This window comes from Belonocnema kinseyi, chromosome 5 (genome assembly GCF_010883055.1).
Source record: "Belonocnema kinseyi isolate 2016_QV_RU_SX_M_011 chromosome 5, B_treatae_v1, whole genome shotgun sequence".
In the NCBI taxonomy this organism is placed as follows: domain Eukaryota; kingdom Metazoa; phylum Arthropoda; class Insecta; order Hymenoptera; family Cynipidae; genus Belonocnema; species Belonocnema kinseyi.
In genome coordinates this window covers 122,853,756-122,870,304 of record NC_046661.1, presented here as the reverse complement: position 1 = coordinate 122,870,304, position 16,549 = coordinate 122,853,756, and the positions used below count along the sequence as shown (strand labels likewise).

At 24.6% G+C, this 16,549-nt stretch overlaps 1 protein-coding gene across 1 annotated transcript in view; it reads left to right on the top strand.

Moving 5' to 3' along the window:
* The window catches only part of LOC117172664 (beclin 1-associated autophagy-related key regulator), a 28,516-nt gene extending 17,203 nt beyond the window's left edge, over positions 1–11,313 (top strand). Inside the window, exons 6-9 of the mRNA XM_033360791.1 lie at positions 1,163–1,319; positions 1,397–1,573; positions 5,492–5,621; positions 11,116–11,313. Coding sequence (XP_033216682.1) covers positions 1,163–1,319; positions 1,397–1,573; positions 5,492–5,621; positions 11,116–11,280 — 629 coding nt within the window. The 3' untranslated portion in view covers positions 11,281–11,313. The remainder of the gene's footprint in view (positions 1–1,162; positions 1,320–1,396; positions 1,574–5,491; positions 5,622–11,115) is intronic.
* The last annotated feature ends 5,236 nt before the right edge of the window (positions 11,314–16,549 follow it).

Sequence of the window (16,549 nt, the reverse complement as noted above, 5' to 3'; positions counted from 1 at the left end):
TATAAATTTTAAGAGGGAATTGGCATATATTTAAAAACGTGAAAAATTATTTTCCAAGATTTCGAAAAAGAATAAAATATTTGACCCAGTTTTTTTTTTTTTTATTTCGAGTTTTAAAAAGAGTCAAAATTAAATCAAAACTTTAGAAAATGAATTAACCAATTCAATACTTTTTATATACGAAAATGAATTTTCGAAAAAAATTCATTTATTCATTAATCAATGTTGACAAATATTCCACTAGATCAGTGTAAATAATTAAATAAAATTTTAAGCAATTTTAGGGAAATTCTTTTCATTTTTTTTTATTTGAAATCAAATAGGTTTTTTTGTAATACAAATTTTTGTATGGTAGAAATTTATAATTTATAGTTAATTTTTTTACTTACCTACAAGAAAATCCAAGAAAAAATTAGCTATTTGTATTTAATAATATTTTTTTGTTAAATTTGGTACATTTAACCCTCAAAGTGCATACATGGTAAAAATCACGGTAAAGTGCATCGTGGGTATTCAACACCCCAGCGTATTTAATCATGTATTGTTTAAACCCTTTTGAATATTTTGTCACAATAAAATTATCCGATATATTTTGAGGTATCTTTTATAAGCTAGAGTGGATTTTATAGCCATTTATTTATTTTAAGTTTCTTAAAAAAAGTTGTTGAAAAAAAGTGAAAAAAATGGGTTTTTTACTTACAAAATTCATAACTCACGCAATTTTAATTATTTTAACCTGAAAATTTATAACTATACTGTTGAAATAGTGTACGTCCATAAAAAAAATATTGCAGCATGGGTGCTTTCAAAAAAGATATTTATTTGTACTCCACGATTTTTTTACTTCCACTTTCAACAGTTGCTGCTAGCAGACTAACGCTTGACGCCTTTACTTATAGTTAGTGCCTCCAACTAAAGCTAGATGGCGACACTTACTCAATTTTTTTCGAATCAAGTATGGTTTATGAGAGTTTGAACAATTCTTGGGGTGTCTGACACCCACAATGCACTTTAAGGGTTAATAAAAGTACATTTTCTCACAAAAAAATTAAGTTTCAGAAAAGTTGTATTTTCTTGTAAAAGCTTTTTCGACTAGGATATTTTCTTGGAATTTTATTCTATTCATTTAAGATATCTATGCAATCCCCAATTTAATTTCCAGTTGCTGAAAATAAGGATGCCGTACCAGGCAATAATAAAGAGAATTCTATCCACAATCCCGCGTATAACATAAGCGCAGCTCTAACTTACGCGACGCAGTTGGTCAACATTATCGCCTACTACGTTAATGTAAAACTGCCTTACAAACTTGCGTATAGGTAATAAAAAAATAAAATTTAAAAATATACCCATATTCATAAATCATTATAAATTTATTGTTTATTATAAAATGCAGTGAATTTTGTGGAAACGAGATGTCCGAACATAAATTTACGAGGAAAGTGGCGAGGCTCAACAGCAACGTTGTGCACTTGTGTATCTCACAAAACACAGACATAACAGTCTTGCATCCAATGAAAACTCTGCAAAATCTCATGCACTTGCTCAATACCGAAATCAGCGATCTCGGAAGGTAAGATGATCATTTTATTTATTTTTCTAAATTTTTATTCTTATTTTATAAAGTATATTTATTGTGTTGAAAGTTCGTGTTTTCTTTGGCTGATAATTAATTTTTTTTTTTAAACTGAAAATTTAACTCTTTCAGTAGAAATTTTAACTGTTTCGTCGTGTTTTGTTTAAAAACTGAAAGTGTAAATACTATAGTTGAATATTTCTTAATTTTATTCAAAAATTATTTCTGTTTGAGCATTAATTTTTTTCTAAAAATTTACCTATGCAATTTTTGGTTGAAAATAAATTTTTTGTCGACAATTCAATTGTTTCAGTATTTTTTAAATTGTAAATGTAACTCTTTCAATTGAATATTCCGCCATTTTACTTTAAAATTCATCTTTTTGGTTGAGGGTTAATTTTTCAAGTCTAAAATTTAACTATTCAATTTTTGGTTCACAATTTATATTTTTTAGTTGAAAATTTCATATATTTTGTTGCAAGTTCGTATTTTTTGGTAGAAATTAATCTTCTGGGTTGAAAATTTATCTTTCTGTTTGAAAATTCGACTATTCTTGTTGAAGATTCATCAATTTAGTTGAAAATTCATCACTTTGGCTAAAAACTTGTTGCTTTTTTGTGTGGAAAATTAATTGTTTTGACTGGAAATTTAACTGTTTCATATTTGATTGATAGATGATATTTTTTAGTTTTTTATTTGAAAATGCATGTATTTTGTTGAAAAATCCACTATATCTTTGAGAATTAATGTTCTTATTTAAAAAAATTTCTTTTTGGTTGAAAATCGAACTATCCTATTTAAAGATTCATAATCTTATTTGAAAATTCTTCAGTTTGGCTGAGATTTTTTGTGTGTGGAAAATTAACAGTTTTAACTTAAAATTCATGCATTTGAATGTATATTCTTGTATTTTGTTTGAAAAAACCTTCTTTTATTTAAAAAATTAATATTATTTAAAAATCCATCTTTTTCGTTGAAAAATTCAAGCATTCATGCGAAATATTGATCTTTTTTTCATTTAAGTTGAAAATTCATTACTTTGGTTGATTTTTTTTTATTTTGGTGGAAAATTTTTTTTTTTTAACTGAAAATTTAACTATTTCATTTTTGTTTAAAAACTGATCATTTTTTGTTCAAAATTCAACTATTGGGTTGAAAATTGATCTTTTTCACTTGAAAATTAAACACTTTTGTTGATAATTCATTTATTTATTTTAAAAATCATAGTTTGAAAGTTCCCTCTTCTAAATTTTAGATCAAGAAAGTACTTCAAGCATTTTTGAGAAGAAAAGTAGTATTTCAAAGAAGAAATATTTCTACATTATAGTGTAAATTTTTTACAACTTTCGTTGCGAATTAATCTTTTTTCAGTTAAAACATCAACTACTTGGTTACGAGTTAAAAGGTTTTGTTAAAAATTAATTTTTTTCTATAGATTTATCATTTGAATTTTAAATTCATCTCTGGTTGAAAATGTTACTACTTTTTTGTAGCAAATTAATCTTTATGGATGAAAATTCATCAGTTCGGATCAAAATTAATTTCTCCCCCTGAAAATTAAGCTGTTCCATTTTTAGTTGAAATCTTTACAAGCTCAAAATTCAACAATTTGCATTCAAATTTGTTCTTTTTAATTGAAAATTCAACAATTTGCATGAAAATTTTTTCTTTTTAATTGAAAATTCAACTATTTTGTTAAAAAACCACGTTTTTGGTCAAAAAATTAATTTTTCTTGTTGTAGAAAATTATCTTTTTCTTTGTAAGTTAATCTTCTTGTCTCAAAATTCTTCTTGACGGTGAAAAATTCATGTATTCCAGTTAAAGATTTATCATTTTAGTTGAAAATTCATCTTTTGGGTGAAGATTCTTCGTTTTAATTGAAAATTTATTTCTTTGGTAGAGTAATGAGTTGGTTTATTGAAAACTTTTCTTTTCTTTGGATGTTTTTGGGTTGAAAATTATTTTATTTTTTAACTGAAAATGTAAGCATTATTTCAGTTGAATATTCCATAATTTTACTTAAAAATTTATATCTTTGGTTGAATATTTATTGCGTTACTGAAAATTTTATTATTTAATTGTTGGTTGGAATATTATATTTTTTACTTGAAAATCCGTCTTTTTTGTAGGAATTAATTTTCATGGCTGAAAATAAATCTTTTTGGTCAAAAATTCAATTATTTTTGTTAAATATTTATAATTTTAGTTAGATATTCATCTTTCTGGTTTAAAATTCAACTATTCTAGTAAAATATTCACAATTTCATTTGAAAATTCATCACTTGATTTTCAAATTTACTGTTTTGTTTAAAGTTAGTTTTTTGTTGTATAAAGCTAGTTTTTTTGTTGTTGAAAGTAATTGTTTTAACTGAAAATTTCCCTGATTTCAATTACAAATTCCATAGTTATAGTTAAAAATGCATCTGTTCGTTTAAACTTTAATTTTTTTAACTTGAAATTTAATTATATAATTTTTGGTTGTCAATTTATCTTTAACAGAAAAAATTAATTTTTTGTTTAAAAATTCAACTATTTCATTTGAAGATTTATTTTTTTTTTTTGTCAAAAACTCTTATGTTTGGTTTAAAATTAATTTTTTTAACTGAAAATATTACTATTCCATTTTCGGTTGAAAATTAATCTTTTTATATGAAAATTAATTTTCTCCTTTAAAAATTTATCTTTTGGCCGAAAAATTCAAGTTTTCCAGTTCAATATTTATTATTTTAGGTGAAAATTCATCTTTTTGGTTCAAAATTTAAGTATTCCAGTTGAAAATTCATCACGTTGGTTAAAAATTGAATTATTTTGTTTAAAATCCATTTTTTTAAAATGGAAATTAATTTTTTCAAGTGAAATTTAAATTTTTTTTTGTAAGAAATGGATATTTTTTAGTAAAAAATTCAAGTATTCATTTTAAAATTCATTTATTTTGCAATGTTTTGTTCTGTTGTGTTAAAAGATGTTTAGTGTGAACTTCATGAATTAAAATAAATGTTTGCGCTTTGCGCCACCCTGAATAAAAATGAAATAAAAAGTGCTTCAATTATATAAATTAAATCAAGGTTGCTACTGAACCCGAAAAACCTGAAAAAGTCCTGGAATTTTGAAAAATAACTTGATACTAAAGTGCTTCATTTAAAAAATATATATATAATTTTTACCCCTCATAGCCAAAATATCAATTTAATGAAAAGATATAGCAAAATTTAAGACTTTAAATTTCGATGTTTTCGAAAAATTAGAATAACTCTAGATATTATCAACATTTTTTAAAATTCTTCGGCTAGTTTTAAAGGTAAATTCTGTATAGTATCTTGCTAAATTTTTGAAATATTCCTTGTAAGTTTGAGTCTTTTTTCCCTAGATTATGTACTTTGTTAAAATGTTGTCTTTTTTCACAAAATTTGACCGCGAGGCAAAATCTAGGGACAATATTGTCGAAATATCTTAAAATTTTAGTGAAATTCGATGGAGAATTATCTTTAAAATGTGCCCAAAGACTTTAAAAAATGCTAGTTATTTCCAGAGTTATTGCAATTTTTTGAAAATATCCCAATAAACGCAGAATTTTATTTTTTCTCATGCTATTACGAGGGGAAAAATTCAGATTAATTACAAACATTTTAATGCCTTGAAATTGATTTAAGTTGAAATTATGAATATAATTTCTTAAGTTGCTCAGGAAATTTTTCAAAAGTAAGAACGCCCGTTGTTACAGAAGTTGTATTTAAAAATTTCAGGACATTTCCCGGTTTTCCAGGGCAACCTTTGAAAAATTTCCAGGGCGAATTTGAGAAAAATTGCATTCAAAGTGGTGCAGCGCTTTAAATCAGAATTTTTAAAATGAAATGTTGTTTATCGGTGAGATTAAAAATTTTCATTCATTCCAATTTATTTTTTTGTTTTAACAGAATCGGTCCTATAGAAGTAGATCCAAACGAAATTACGCAATTGCACAATCAGTTAGCATCAGATTTGGAAAAGAGCGACGATTCTGCCTCTGATGACGAGGAAGATACTTTCAACTGGGAATGGGAAGCTGTAAGTTGAAAATATGCATTTTTATTATATTTGTAAAAAAGTAGAAATTTAAGCAATTTAAGATCTTTATATTTGGTTGACTAACTAAATTAACCAAGGATTTACTTCGTAATGATTAAACGAGGGATTGATCGCTCTTGAAATTTTATTGAAAATTCGTCACAATTTAAAAATTCCTTCTTCTAAATTTTAGAAAAAGTAAGCACTTGAAGTAATTTTTAGATTATAAGTATTATTTCGAATAGGAATTATTTCTGAATTACAATAACATTTTTTTTTAATTTCTTCGTTGGTAATTTATATTTTTTCTTGGAAAATTTGGAAATTTATTTTTGTATTGGAAGTTCATAATTTTTATTAAAAATTTTTTTTTTTTTTTTTTTAATATAACTACTTTGTTGAAAACCTATTTTTTCAACTAAAAATGTTATTATTCCAGTAGAAAATTTAACTATTTTTCTGAAAATCCGATTTTGTTGTTGTCAAGAATTATATTTTTAACTGGTTATTAAACTATTCTGTTTTGGTTGAAATTTTATCTTTTTTATGAAAATTTAACTATTTGGTTGAAAATTGATATTTTTTATTTAGAAATTAAAATATTTTTTGAAAATTCGTGTAATTTGTGGTTAATTCGTCCTTTTTCGTAGAAAATTAATCTTATTGGTTGAATATTCATCTCTTTGATAAGAATAAAATTTAATCATTCCAATTGATTCATGCTTGTAGTTGAAAACGTATTAGTTTGGCGGAAATTTAGTTTTTTCTACTGCAAATTTAACCCTTCCACTTTGAGTTGAAAATTAATCTTTTCTAGTTCAAAATCGAACAATTTTTATGTAAATTTGTCTTTTTTCATTGAAAATATATTTATTTCGTTGAAAATTCAGGTGTGTTGTTTCAAAAAATTGGAATGTTAAATATCATTGTTTCAAAATTCTTCTTTTTGGTTTGAAAATTCATCATTTAATTTAAAAATTTATTTCCCTGGTTGAAAAATGAGCTTTTTGATTGAAAACCTGTTTTTTCATTGGATGAAAAGGAATTTTTTTATCGAAAATTTAACTTTTTGATTGAAAATTTGTTTTATTTTTAGCTGAAAATAATGTTTTTAACTGAAAATGGAACAATTATTCCAGTTGAATATTCCATAATTTTAGTTAAAAATTAATTTTTTTTTGTTTTGAGCATTTATTTTTAACTGTAAATTTAATTATTCAATTTTTGGTTGAAAATTCGTCTTTCTGGTTGAACATTGATTTTCTTAAATTAAATCTTAATTATTTAAATTTCGGTTTACAATTGATCTTTTTTAATAATTTTGTTTGAAGTTCGTCTATTTCAGTTGAAGATTGATTGTTTTTGTTGAAAACTGATTTTTTTGTTTTTTAAAATTCGAATATTCCAATCGAGATTTCATCCTTTTAGTTAAAAATTCATCAATTAAGATGAAAATTCATTTGTCTTACTAAAAGTCTAACTTCTTTTTTTCTGTTAAAAATTGACTTTGTTCTAGTTCAAAATTCAAATATTGGTTGAAAATTTGTTTCCTTTGATTGAAAATTCAACTATTTTGTTAAAATTGGAATGTTTGAAAATTAATCTTATTGTTTAAAATTTCATCTTTTAAGTTAAAAATGCAAGTATTTCAGTTAAAGATTCATAAAGTTAATTAGAGAAATAATTTTGAAACTGCCATTCATTTTTTCGTCAGTTTATTTAGAGGTCATACGAAAATAACGTAATACGATTTACGGGAGGGGGGTATATTTGTTTCTTATTAATTAAAAAATTACTTCAACTTGCAAGCTAGCATTTCAATTACAAAAAAATTGATTCCTAACAAAAAATGTAGTATTTGATATTTTAAGATAGAAAAAAATTGAATTTTAAATAAGAAACAATTGAATTACACCAAAAAGGACGAATTTTCTACGAAATAGTTGTCTTTTCAACCATAACAGATTAATTTACAAAAAAAGTTGCATTCTTAACCGAAAAAGATGGACTTTCTACCAAAACAGATAAATTTTCAAAAAAAGAGACGATTTTTAAGACGAAGTGTTAAGTTAAAAAAAAAAGAACTTTCAACAAACTACATAAATTTTCCACTCAGTATTTTGAACAATGGATGTGATATTAGTCCAGGTTTTATTGAGGAAAACAAAAATTTTTAATAAATGATAACTGATTTTCTACGAAACAATTTAATTTGGTGAAATAATTGAATTTTATGCTAAATTGTTGCATTTTCAAGCCAAAAATACAAATTTTCTATTTTTAAACATTTTTTCTTTTCAACCCAAGAATATGAATGATACAAAAAAGTTAATTTTAAGTTTGAAACATTAATTTGACAACCAAAAAAAACGATTTTGAATTTTCAAAGTAGTAAAATTAATTTTCAGCTTAAACTTTAATAGTTACTATTTCAACAAGTAAATATTATAATTTAAAAAAACCCGTTAAATGTATCCAGTAAAGACGAATTTTGCGAAATATTTTTGAACATTTATATTTTTGGATAATAAATTAGCTTTTCTGTTAAAAAATTTGTTGTTGTTTTTTGGCTTAAACTAATTTTTTACTGTAAAATTTACTATTCCAGTTAACATTTTTGACCATTTTCTTACATTTTTGTTAGAAAATTAATTTTTTAACTGAAAATTTATTTATTCCAGTTGATTATTCCATCATTTTAGTTAAAAAGCCATCTCTCGGGTTGAACACCAATTTTTTAAACTAATCAATTCTTGGTTCACAAATGATGTTGTTTAGTTCGAAAATTTTACGTTTTTGGTAAAGATTAAAATATTTTCTTTTTCAGTTGAAAATGCAACTACTTCGATGAAAATTCATGTATTTTTGTCCAAAAAATCGTCTTTTTCGATATAAAATTAATCTACTTGTTTGAAAATTCATATTTTTGGTTAAAAATTAAGGTATTCCTTTTAAATATTAGTCATTTTAGTTTAAAATAAATCTTTTTTGTTTAAAATAAAACTACTTAGTTGAAACTTAAAGTCTTTTATAAAAAATTCATCTTTTTGGTTTAAAATTCAACTATTCCAGTTGAAGATTTTTCATTTTATTTGAAAATAAATCACTTTGGTTGAACTTTTTTTTGGTGGAAAATTAATTTTTTAACTGAAAATTCAACTATTTGGTTAAGAATTTATGTATTTGATTGAAAAACAGTTGTTTTTAAATCATTAATCTTTTTGGTTAAAAATCTAACTAATTTAATCATATATTTTAATTTTAAAAAATTTCTTTTGGTATCAAATTAATAAAACTACTTTGTTCAAGATTGAACTCCTTTCCCAAAAATTCATCTTGTTTAAAATTGATCTATTCCAGATAAAGATTCATCATTTTAGTTGGAAACTCATTAGTTTGTGTAAAAATTCAACCTTTTGGTTGAAAATTGGTATTTTTTTAGTTGAAAAGTCAACTATTTTGTGGAAATTTTTTTTTAATTTGTATTTCTTGGCAGAAAATTAATCTCTCTGTTTGAAAATAAATCGTCTCATTTGAAAATTCAAGTTCAAAATAAAACTACATGGTTAAAAGTTCAATTAAATTTGTTTTAAAAATCAAATCTGTTTTTTGTTGTTGTTGTGCAAAACTAATTTTTTTTCACTGAAAATCTAACTATTCCATTTTTTATTGAAAACTGATCTTTTTTAGTTCAAAATTCATCTATTTGTTTAAAAATTGATCTTTTTCTGTTGGAAATTCAACTCTTTGAGTAAGAATTATTGTTGTTTTTTAATTCATCTTTTTTGGTTAAAAAAATAATCTTTTTACCTAAATATGCACTGAATTTTAAGTTTAAGTAGATAAAATAAAAATTTGAATTATTATTCAAATTCATGGAGTTTAGAGACAGTTTCAAGAAATAATTAATTTTGTTTTAGCATTATTTAATTATTTAGTTAATCTATTGTGCTAAGATATTTAAGAACATCTTGTAATATTAATTGAATTCCTAGAAACTAAAAAAAATTTTATAACTCTTGATTGAACTCTTTTCTCAAAAATTCGTCTTTTTGTTTCAAATTTATCTATTCCAAGTGAAGATTCATCATTTTAGTTTAAAATTCATTAGTTTAGGTAAAAATTCAACTTTTTGGTTGAATTTATTTTTTTTAGTTGAAAAGTCTACTATTTTATTGAAAATTCTTTTATTTTTTAAGCATATTTCTTGGTAGAAAATTAATCTTTCTGTTTGAAAATAAATCGTCTTATTTAAAAATTAAAGTTGAAAATAAAACTACATGGTTAAAAGTTCAATTAAATTTGTTTTAAAAATCAAATCTGTTTTTTTGTTGTTCTTGTGCAAAATTAATTTTTTTCACTGAAAATCTAACTATTCCATTTTTTATTGAAAACTGATCTTTTTTAGTTCAAAATTCATCTATTTGTTTTAAAATTGATCTTTTTGTGTTGAAAATGTAACTCTTTGAGTAAGAATTATTGTTTTTTTTTTTCAAATTCATGTTTTTTTGGTAGAAGAAAATAATTTCTTAAACTAAATATGAACTGAATTTTAACCCTTTAAGGGCACACTTCCGTAAAATTACATAAAGAGCTTACTGGGTGTTTGGCACCCAAGGGTATGCAACGTGTGCTGTGCCGATGGTATTGGATAGTTTTTAAAAAGAAAATCAATTAATGATGTTTAATCTATCTAGTTTAAGGAGACAAATGTTCTATAACAGTTTTTTAAATTTAACGTAGTTTAAAAAAATCCTTTTTGGGGGAAAAATTAAAAAATGACTCCTTTCACTCTAAATTTAATATCTTTTTAAGTTTTTGATATTTTTACTTGAATACTTCCGAGATACGGCGCTTCAAAAATAAAATTAGTCTTATAGTGTTTATTCTAAAGAAGGTATTTATTCTAAAAAATAAAAGCTTCAATTCAATGAAAAATGAAATGTCGTACTTTGCGTGATTAAACGATTTTATTCATCTTAAACTGCATATGAAAATTATAAAAATCAAAATTATGTGAAAATGACATAGAAAAATAGGTTTTCATGCCATTGGTTAATCTGGCGCCATATGTTCTATTTTCTTGAATTTGGTACATTTTGTTAAAGCTTAAATAAGTCGCTGGGTCTCTTACACCCAGTGTGCCCTTCACGGATTTAGTTTGAGTAGATAAAATATTAATTTGAATGATTATTCAAATTCATGGAATTTAGAGACAATTTCCAGAAATAATGTATTATTTTATCATTTAGTTAATCTATTGGGCTAAGATATTTAAGAACATCTTGTAATAATAATTGAATTCCTAGAAACTACAAAAAAAATTATTCATAATAAACATATGAAAAATTATACCTGGAAAAACCTGTAATTGTCAGGGAATGTTTTCTCTCCGGGATTTGAGTAGTCAATCTGGCCTCATAGAGACTGAAGGGATTGCGATTCGTTTTCTTTTTTTTTTTCCAGGCGAAAGATACAAAAGTTATTTTTTCAGGTTCCAAACGTCTCTTGTCCCGAGATGGTTTTTCCGATCCCAGGTTCGATGGTGAGCCAACAATCTTCGAGTTTGCAGGTAAATCAAAGCGTGGCAGGCGGATTAGTGACGAGTGCAGCTGCCAGTATCGCTTCCATCTGGAGAGGCTGGACTGCCAACAAATAGACTGATTAATCCAGTTTTTCGTACCTTCTTTTCATGCCATTCGCCAGTCAATGAAATTAATTTCAGGTTTACTATAAAAGACTATCTAACTTTATGACAAATTCTCTAAAATATTCTTTTATGTTCTACTCGCAACGATTGATTTTCTCTAAAGAATTATTGACCGTTTTTCTTTGATCGACTATCGTGATAACTTGATAAATCGACGAAATTCAGCGAGTTTCTCTTCGAATTTTTATTTTAGAAAAAAAGCGCACTGTACAAAAATATTTTCACAAAAACGTTCTGGTAGGTTAATTTCATACACATTTTGAGTATTTCGTCACTTATGAAAAATTTCGATTTTTTGACATTTTTATGAAAAAAAATGAGTTTGGTTGTTGCATGGACGAAATATTATCACGCAAAGTACAGCTTGAAAATTACGAATTAGGGAAAGTAAATATAGAATTAAAGGTGATTTTAGAATCTAATCAACTTGGTACAAATCCTACTGCAATCATCTTTTTATCTCGACAATAATTAAGGAAAATTGGCCGAGCCGAGGGAAAAAGAATACACACTTTTGTTTTAACATAAAAAAAATGAATGACGGAATTTTAATTTCTTATTGCTTATACTTGAACCACGAAGTAGAATAAGGAGACTCTACAACCAGGCTGCCTTTTGAAAATTTGGACGCATTGATTCGGATTTAGTTGGTTGGCATCGTTCGTAGCGCCTCTTGCGGAAAAGTTTTGAAATACAAGTTTTCCAAATGGTATTATTTCTAATTAAAAGCGTTCCAATTTGTAAATTTTTAGATTAAATTTGGAAAATTTGACAATTTTATTAGAAGAGTTTAGAAATTGTATCATTTCTATTTAAAAGTGTTAAAAGTTGAAAAATTTCAGATTACAATTTTTTTTAATGGACAACAATTGAAATATTTTTCAATTAGAATTTTGAACATTCGCAGTAACTTTCTTCTGAAGATTATCCTTTTAGTTATAAATTTTATTATTTTGTTGAAAATTTTATAATTTTCCTAAAAAGATATTTATTTTAGTTGCAAATTGTTTATAATTTTTATTTTCATGCTAGAAAGTGAACTGGAATCTTCTTTGTATGAAAATTAAACTATTTTTTAAGGTTTTCTTTTTGTTGCATTCATCTGTTTCGGGAGAAATTTGATCTTTCTTGAATAAAAATGTTACCTTTTTTTTTTTAAAGTTTGTTTTTCTTTATTTTAAAATTCACCTGTTTTAGAAGAAATTACATCTTTTCCGGATAAAAATGCAACTGGTTACTTGAAAATGCAAATTTTTGTTTCAAAGATTATAATTTTTTTTGAAAGTTCTACTGTTTAAATATAATATTTGGATGTTGAAAAATGAACTGAAATATTTTGTGGATGGAAATTAAACTATTTTCTTAAAATTTGTTTCTATTTAATTAAAAATCCATCTCTTATAAGAAAAATTCATCTTTTCTTGATAAAAATGCAACTGTTTGGTTGGAAATTAAACTAAATATTTTCTTGAAAATTTAACTATTTCGTAAAAAATTCACTTCTTGTCTAAAATTTATATTTTGGTGTTTAAAAATTAACTGAAATGTTTTCTGTATGAAAGTTCACATTTAAAAAATTGGTTGTTTTTTTATTGCAAATTCATCTGTCTTAGTATAAATTTTAATATATTTTGAATGAAAATGTAACTATTTGGTTGAGACTTCAAATATTTTGTTAGAAATTCATACTTTTTTATTGAAAGAAAATCTTCTTTTTCTGCTTCAAGAGAAATTACATCTTTTTTAGTAAAAATGAAACTATTTAGTAGAAAATTTAACAATTTTGTGAAAGTGTCCTCCTTTTTTTTTTAACAAATTTCTTTGGATTGAAAATTTAATCTTTTCGTAGAAATTTATTTCTTGTTTAAAAATTCATATTTTGACCTTGAAAACTGGACTGTCATCTTTTTCCACCGAAAATTTCACTATTTTTTGAAAATTGATCTTTTTTAGTTAAAAATCGCGTTTTTGGTAAAAATAATAATTCTTCTTTGTATGAAAATTAAACTATTTTTTTAACTGTTTTTTTTTTAAATTCATATGTTTCAGGAGAAATTTCATCTTTCTTGAATAAAAATCTAACTTTTCGGTTGAAAATTCTACTCTTTTTTTGAAAGTTTGTCTTTTTGATTTTGAAATTCACCTGTTTTAGAAGAAACCACATCTTTCCGGATAAAAATGCAAGTGCTTACTTGAAAATTCAATTTTTTTTTAAATTCATAATTTTTTGTTGAAAATTCTACTGTTTAAATATAATATTTCGATGTTAAAAATGAACTGAAATATTTTCTGTATGGAAATTCAACTTTTTTTTAATAAAAATGCAACTATTTGGTAGAGAATTCAACTGTTTTGTTAAAAAATCATTCTGTTTTTTTTTATTCGTCTTTTTGGATTGAAAATTCAATTTTTTTGGTAGAAAATTATTTTTGTTTGGTTTTCTTTTGTTTGTTAAAAAGATCAATTTTTGATCTGGCAGAGTCAACTGGAATCCTTTTTGGATGAAAACTCCACTTTTTCTGTAATTAAAAATTTTTCTGCTTCAAGAGAAATTGCATCTTTTTTGATAAAAATGCAACTATTTGGTATAAAATTTAATCATTTTGTGAAAGTGTCCTTCTTTTTGGTTACGAATTTGTCTTTTTGAATTGAGTATTCAATTTTTTTTTCGTAGAAAATTATTTCTTGTTTAAAAGTTCATATTTTGACCATAAAAACTGGACTGATACCTTTTTCAAGCGAAAATTTTTAGAAGAAATTTCATTTTTTTAAATGAAAATGCAACTTTTTGGTTAAAAATTATTTTTCTTTGCTTGATGATTCAACTTATTTGTTTAAAAGATTTTGCTTGAATGACTATGTTGAGAAATCACTTTTTATATAAAGATTTACATTTTTAGTTGAAAGTTCCTCTCTTTGATTGAATGTTTAATTATTTTGTTGTAAAATAATATTTTTTATTTGAAAATTCAACTGCTTGAGTAAAAATTAAACTACATTCTTCAAATTTTATTTTTTTTTTTTTTTGCTAGAAGGATCATGTTCTTGGTTGAAAATTTAAGTTTTCAGTGGAAAATACTTTTTTTTGTTTAAAATTAATTTTTTAACATAAAATGTGACTTCAATTTTGTTAAGATTGATCTTTTTCAGTTGAAAATTCGCGTTTTTTGGTAAAAATAATATTTTCTTAGTTTTAAAATTCATTTTTGTTTGGTAAAAATGCATCAGTTCGGTGGAAAATTAATTTTTTGCTGAAAAGTCTTATTTTTTGTGTGAAAATTCAATTTATGTTCAGAAAATTTTTTTTTCTCACTATTTTGTTAAAAATCCATCTTTCATACTAGAAAAGACATTTCTTTTTTTGAAATAAATTAATAAATTAAAAAGTTTTTAAATTTGTGTACGAAATACAGTTTTATTCCGTTTATAAAATATACTATGTCAAAAGTATTGCAAGATTAAAATGCTGGTATTTGAGTATTAATGATTTTAAATGAAAAATTAGTGTAGGGAAAATCAGGGAATTTTGAAAATATTGTCGATTTCGCATTGTTCCGCCAGAGGCGCTACGAGCGATGCAAACTAACTAAATCTGAATTGGCGCGCCCAAATTTTCCGAGAGTAGAGTCTCCTTATACTACTTCGTGACATGAACTTTGCGAGTTTTTCCATCACAGACTAGGTTAAGGTTTTCCAACGATATATCGATTTTATCTTCGCATAATGCATACTGCATAATTAGAATAAAAACAAGTACGTTTTATATTCTATCTATAAGTTACAAAGTACCTACATACTTTCTTAGAGAAAAAATGACCACAGTAGTACATTAATTAACTAATTAATTAATTAACGAATGAAAGTTTTACGCTAGAAAGTACCTTGGCGTAACGGAAGTTCGCAGATTTTTGAAAGAATGGACTGAATATAGAAAAATATTGTACAGAATCGAAAAAAATTGTGTGAGTCAGTCTTGCGATTTCCTCGTGCTAGATAAATTTAATTATCTAATTTGAATATATAATTTAATTACTCAGCAAGAGACTCTTTCCGTGCTTTGAGATTTAGTCTGCAGAATCGACTCGAATTTTTGTCTTCGTTAAATGAAAATTATTAAATCGCCGGGTCATGTTGGCTTGACGATAATGTATGTGACTAGCTAGCTGATTTCTAACAGTTTCAAAAATCGGAATGCGAATATGTGATAATTATGAAAAACACTCGATAATGTTTAAGCACCAAAATATAGAAATCAGTACTTTTTTGTACTAATTACGAAACTATTTTTTATTACGAAACCGATTTCTTTTCGTTGAGAGGTCATTTCTGTGATTCGAATGATATGGAAAGACTTTTTTAGGCACAAAGTTTGTAAGGAATAGTTGAATTTCTCGTGTAATGTGCTCAAAAGATTGAATATTTGGATCTTGTAAATAGTTTTAAGTGAATAGGTGAGTCGATGTTTTAAATAAGTCTTGTTACTTAAGGCATAGTGGGAATGAGTGAGAGAAATATACAGTTTGTATATTACATATTATAATAAGGTGGCTATGTTTTATTCGAACAAAGGTTCAATGTGATATCTCAGACAAACTAGAATGTGTTTTTTAAGTCTAAGTTATTACGTGTTGTAATAAAATATACATATCCTAAAGAAAACGCTTTTTTTATTTATTGATTATTTTAAGTATTTTAAAGATATTTTCGGTGAACCCTTTTTAATCATTCAAAAAATTTTTTTAAAATTGTTTTTTGTCTTAGAATTTTTAAATGTCTTATAAAATGCAAGAAAAGAATATTGATTAATTTTGTGTGGTTTTGGAGAGAAAGGGGCATCTTCTCTGATATCAAATCTCCCTTTTTAAGGAATTTTTATGTTCACCTTTTTTTCCTATCGTTGAAAAAACATAAAATTAAAGCAAAAAATGTTTTTATTTTTTTAAAAATAAATGACATACGTAAATATTATTTGTTTATGAAATATATTGTAATATTTGTTATATTAGAATGCAGGTAAGTAGTGCTGTACCAAAAAATTCTAAACCTATTTCTACATTTTGCAAAAGAAATTTCTAACCTCCCATAAAATATGGAACTTTCAGCTACTAATAATATGTAAGTCTTTTTTTATTCATTTAAATTCATGTTTGATTTTGATAAATTAATTTTAAGAAAAAATATTTAGAAGTTTTTGAAAATTTTCGGAAATAATTTGAAT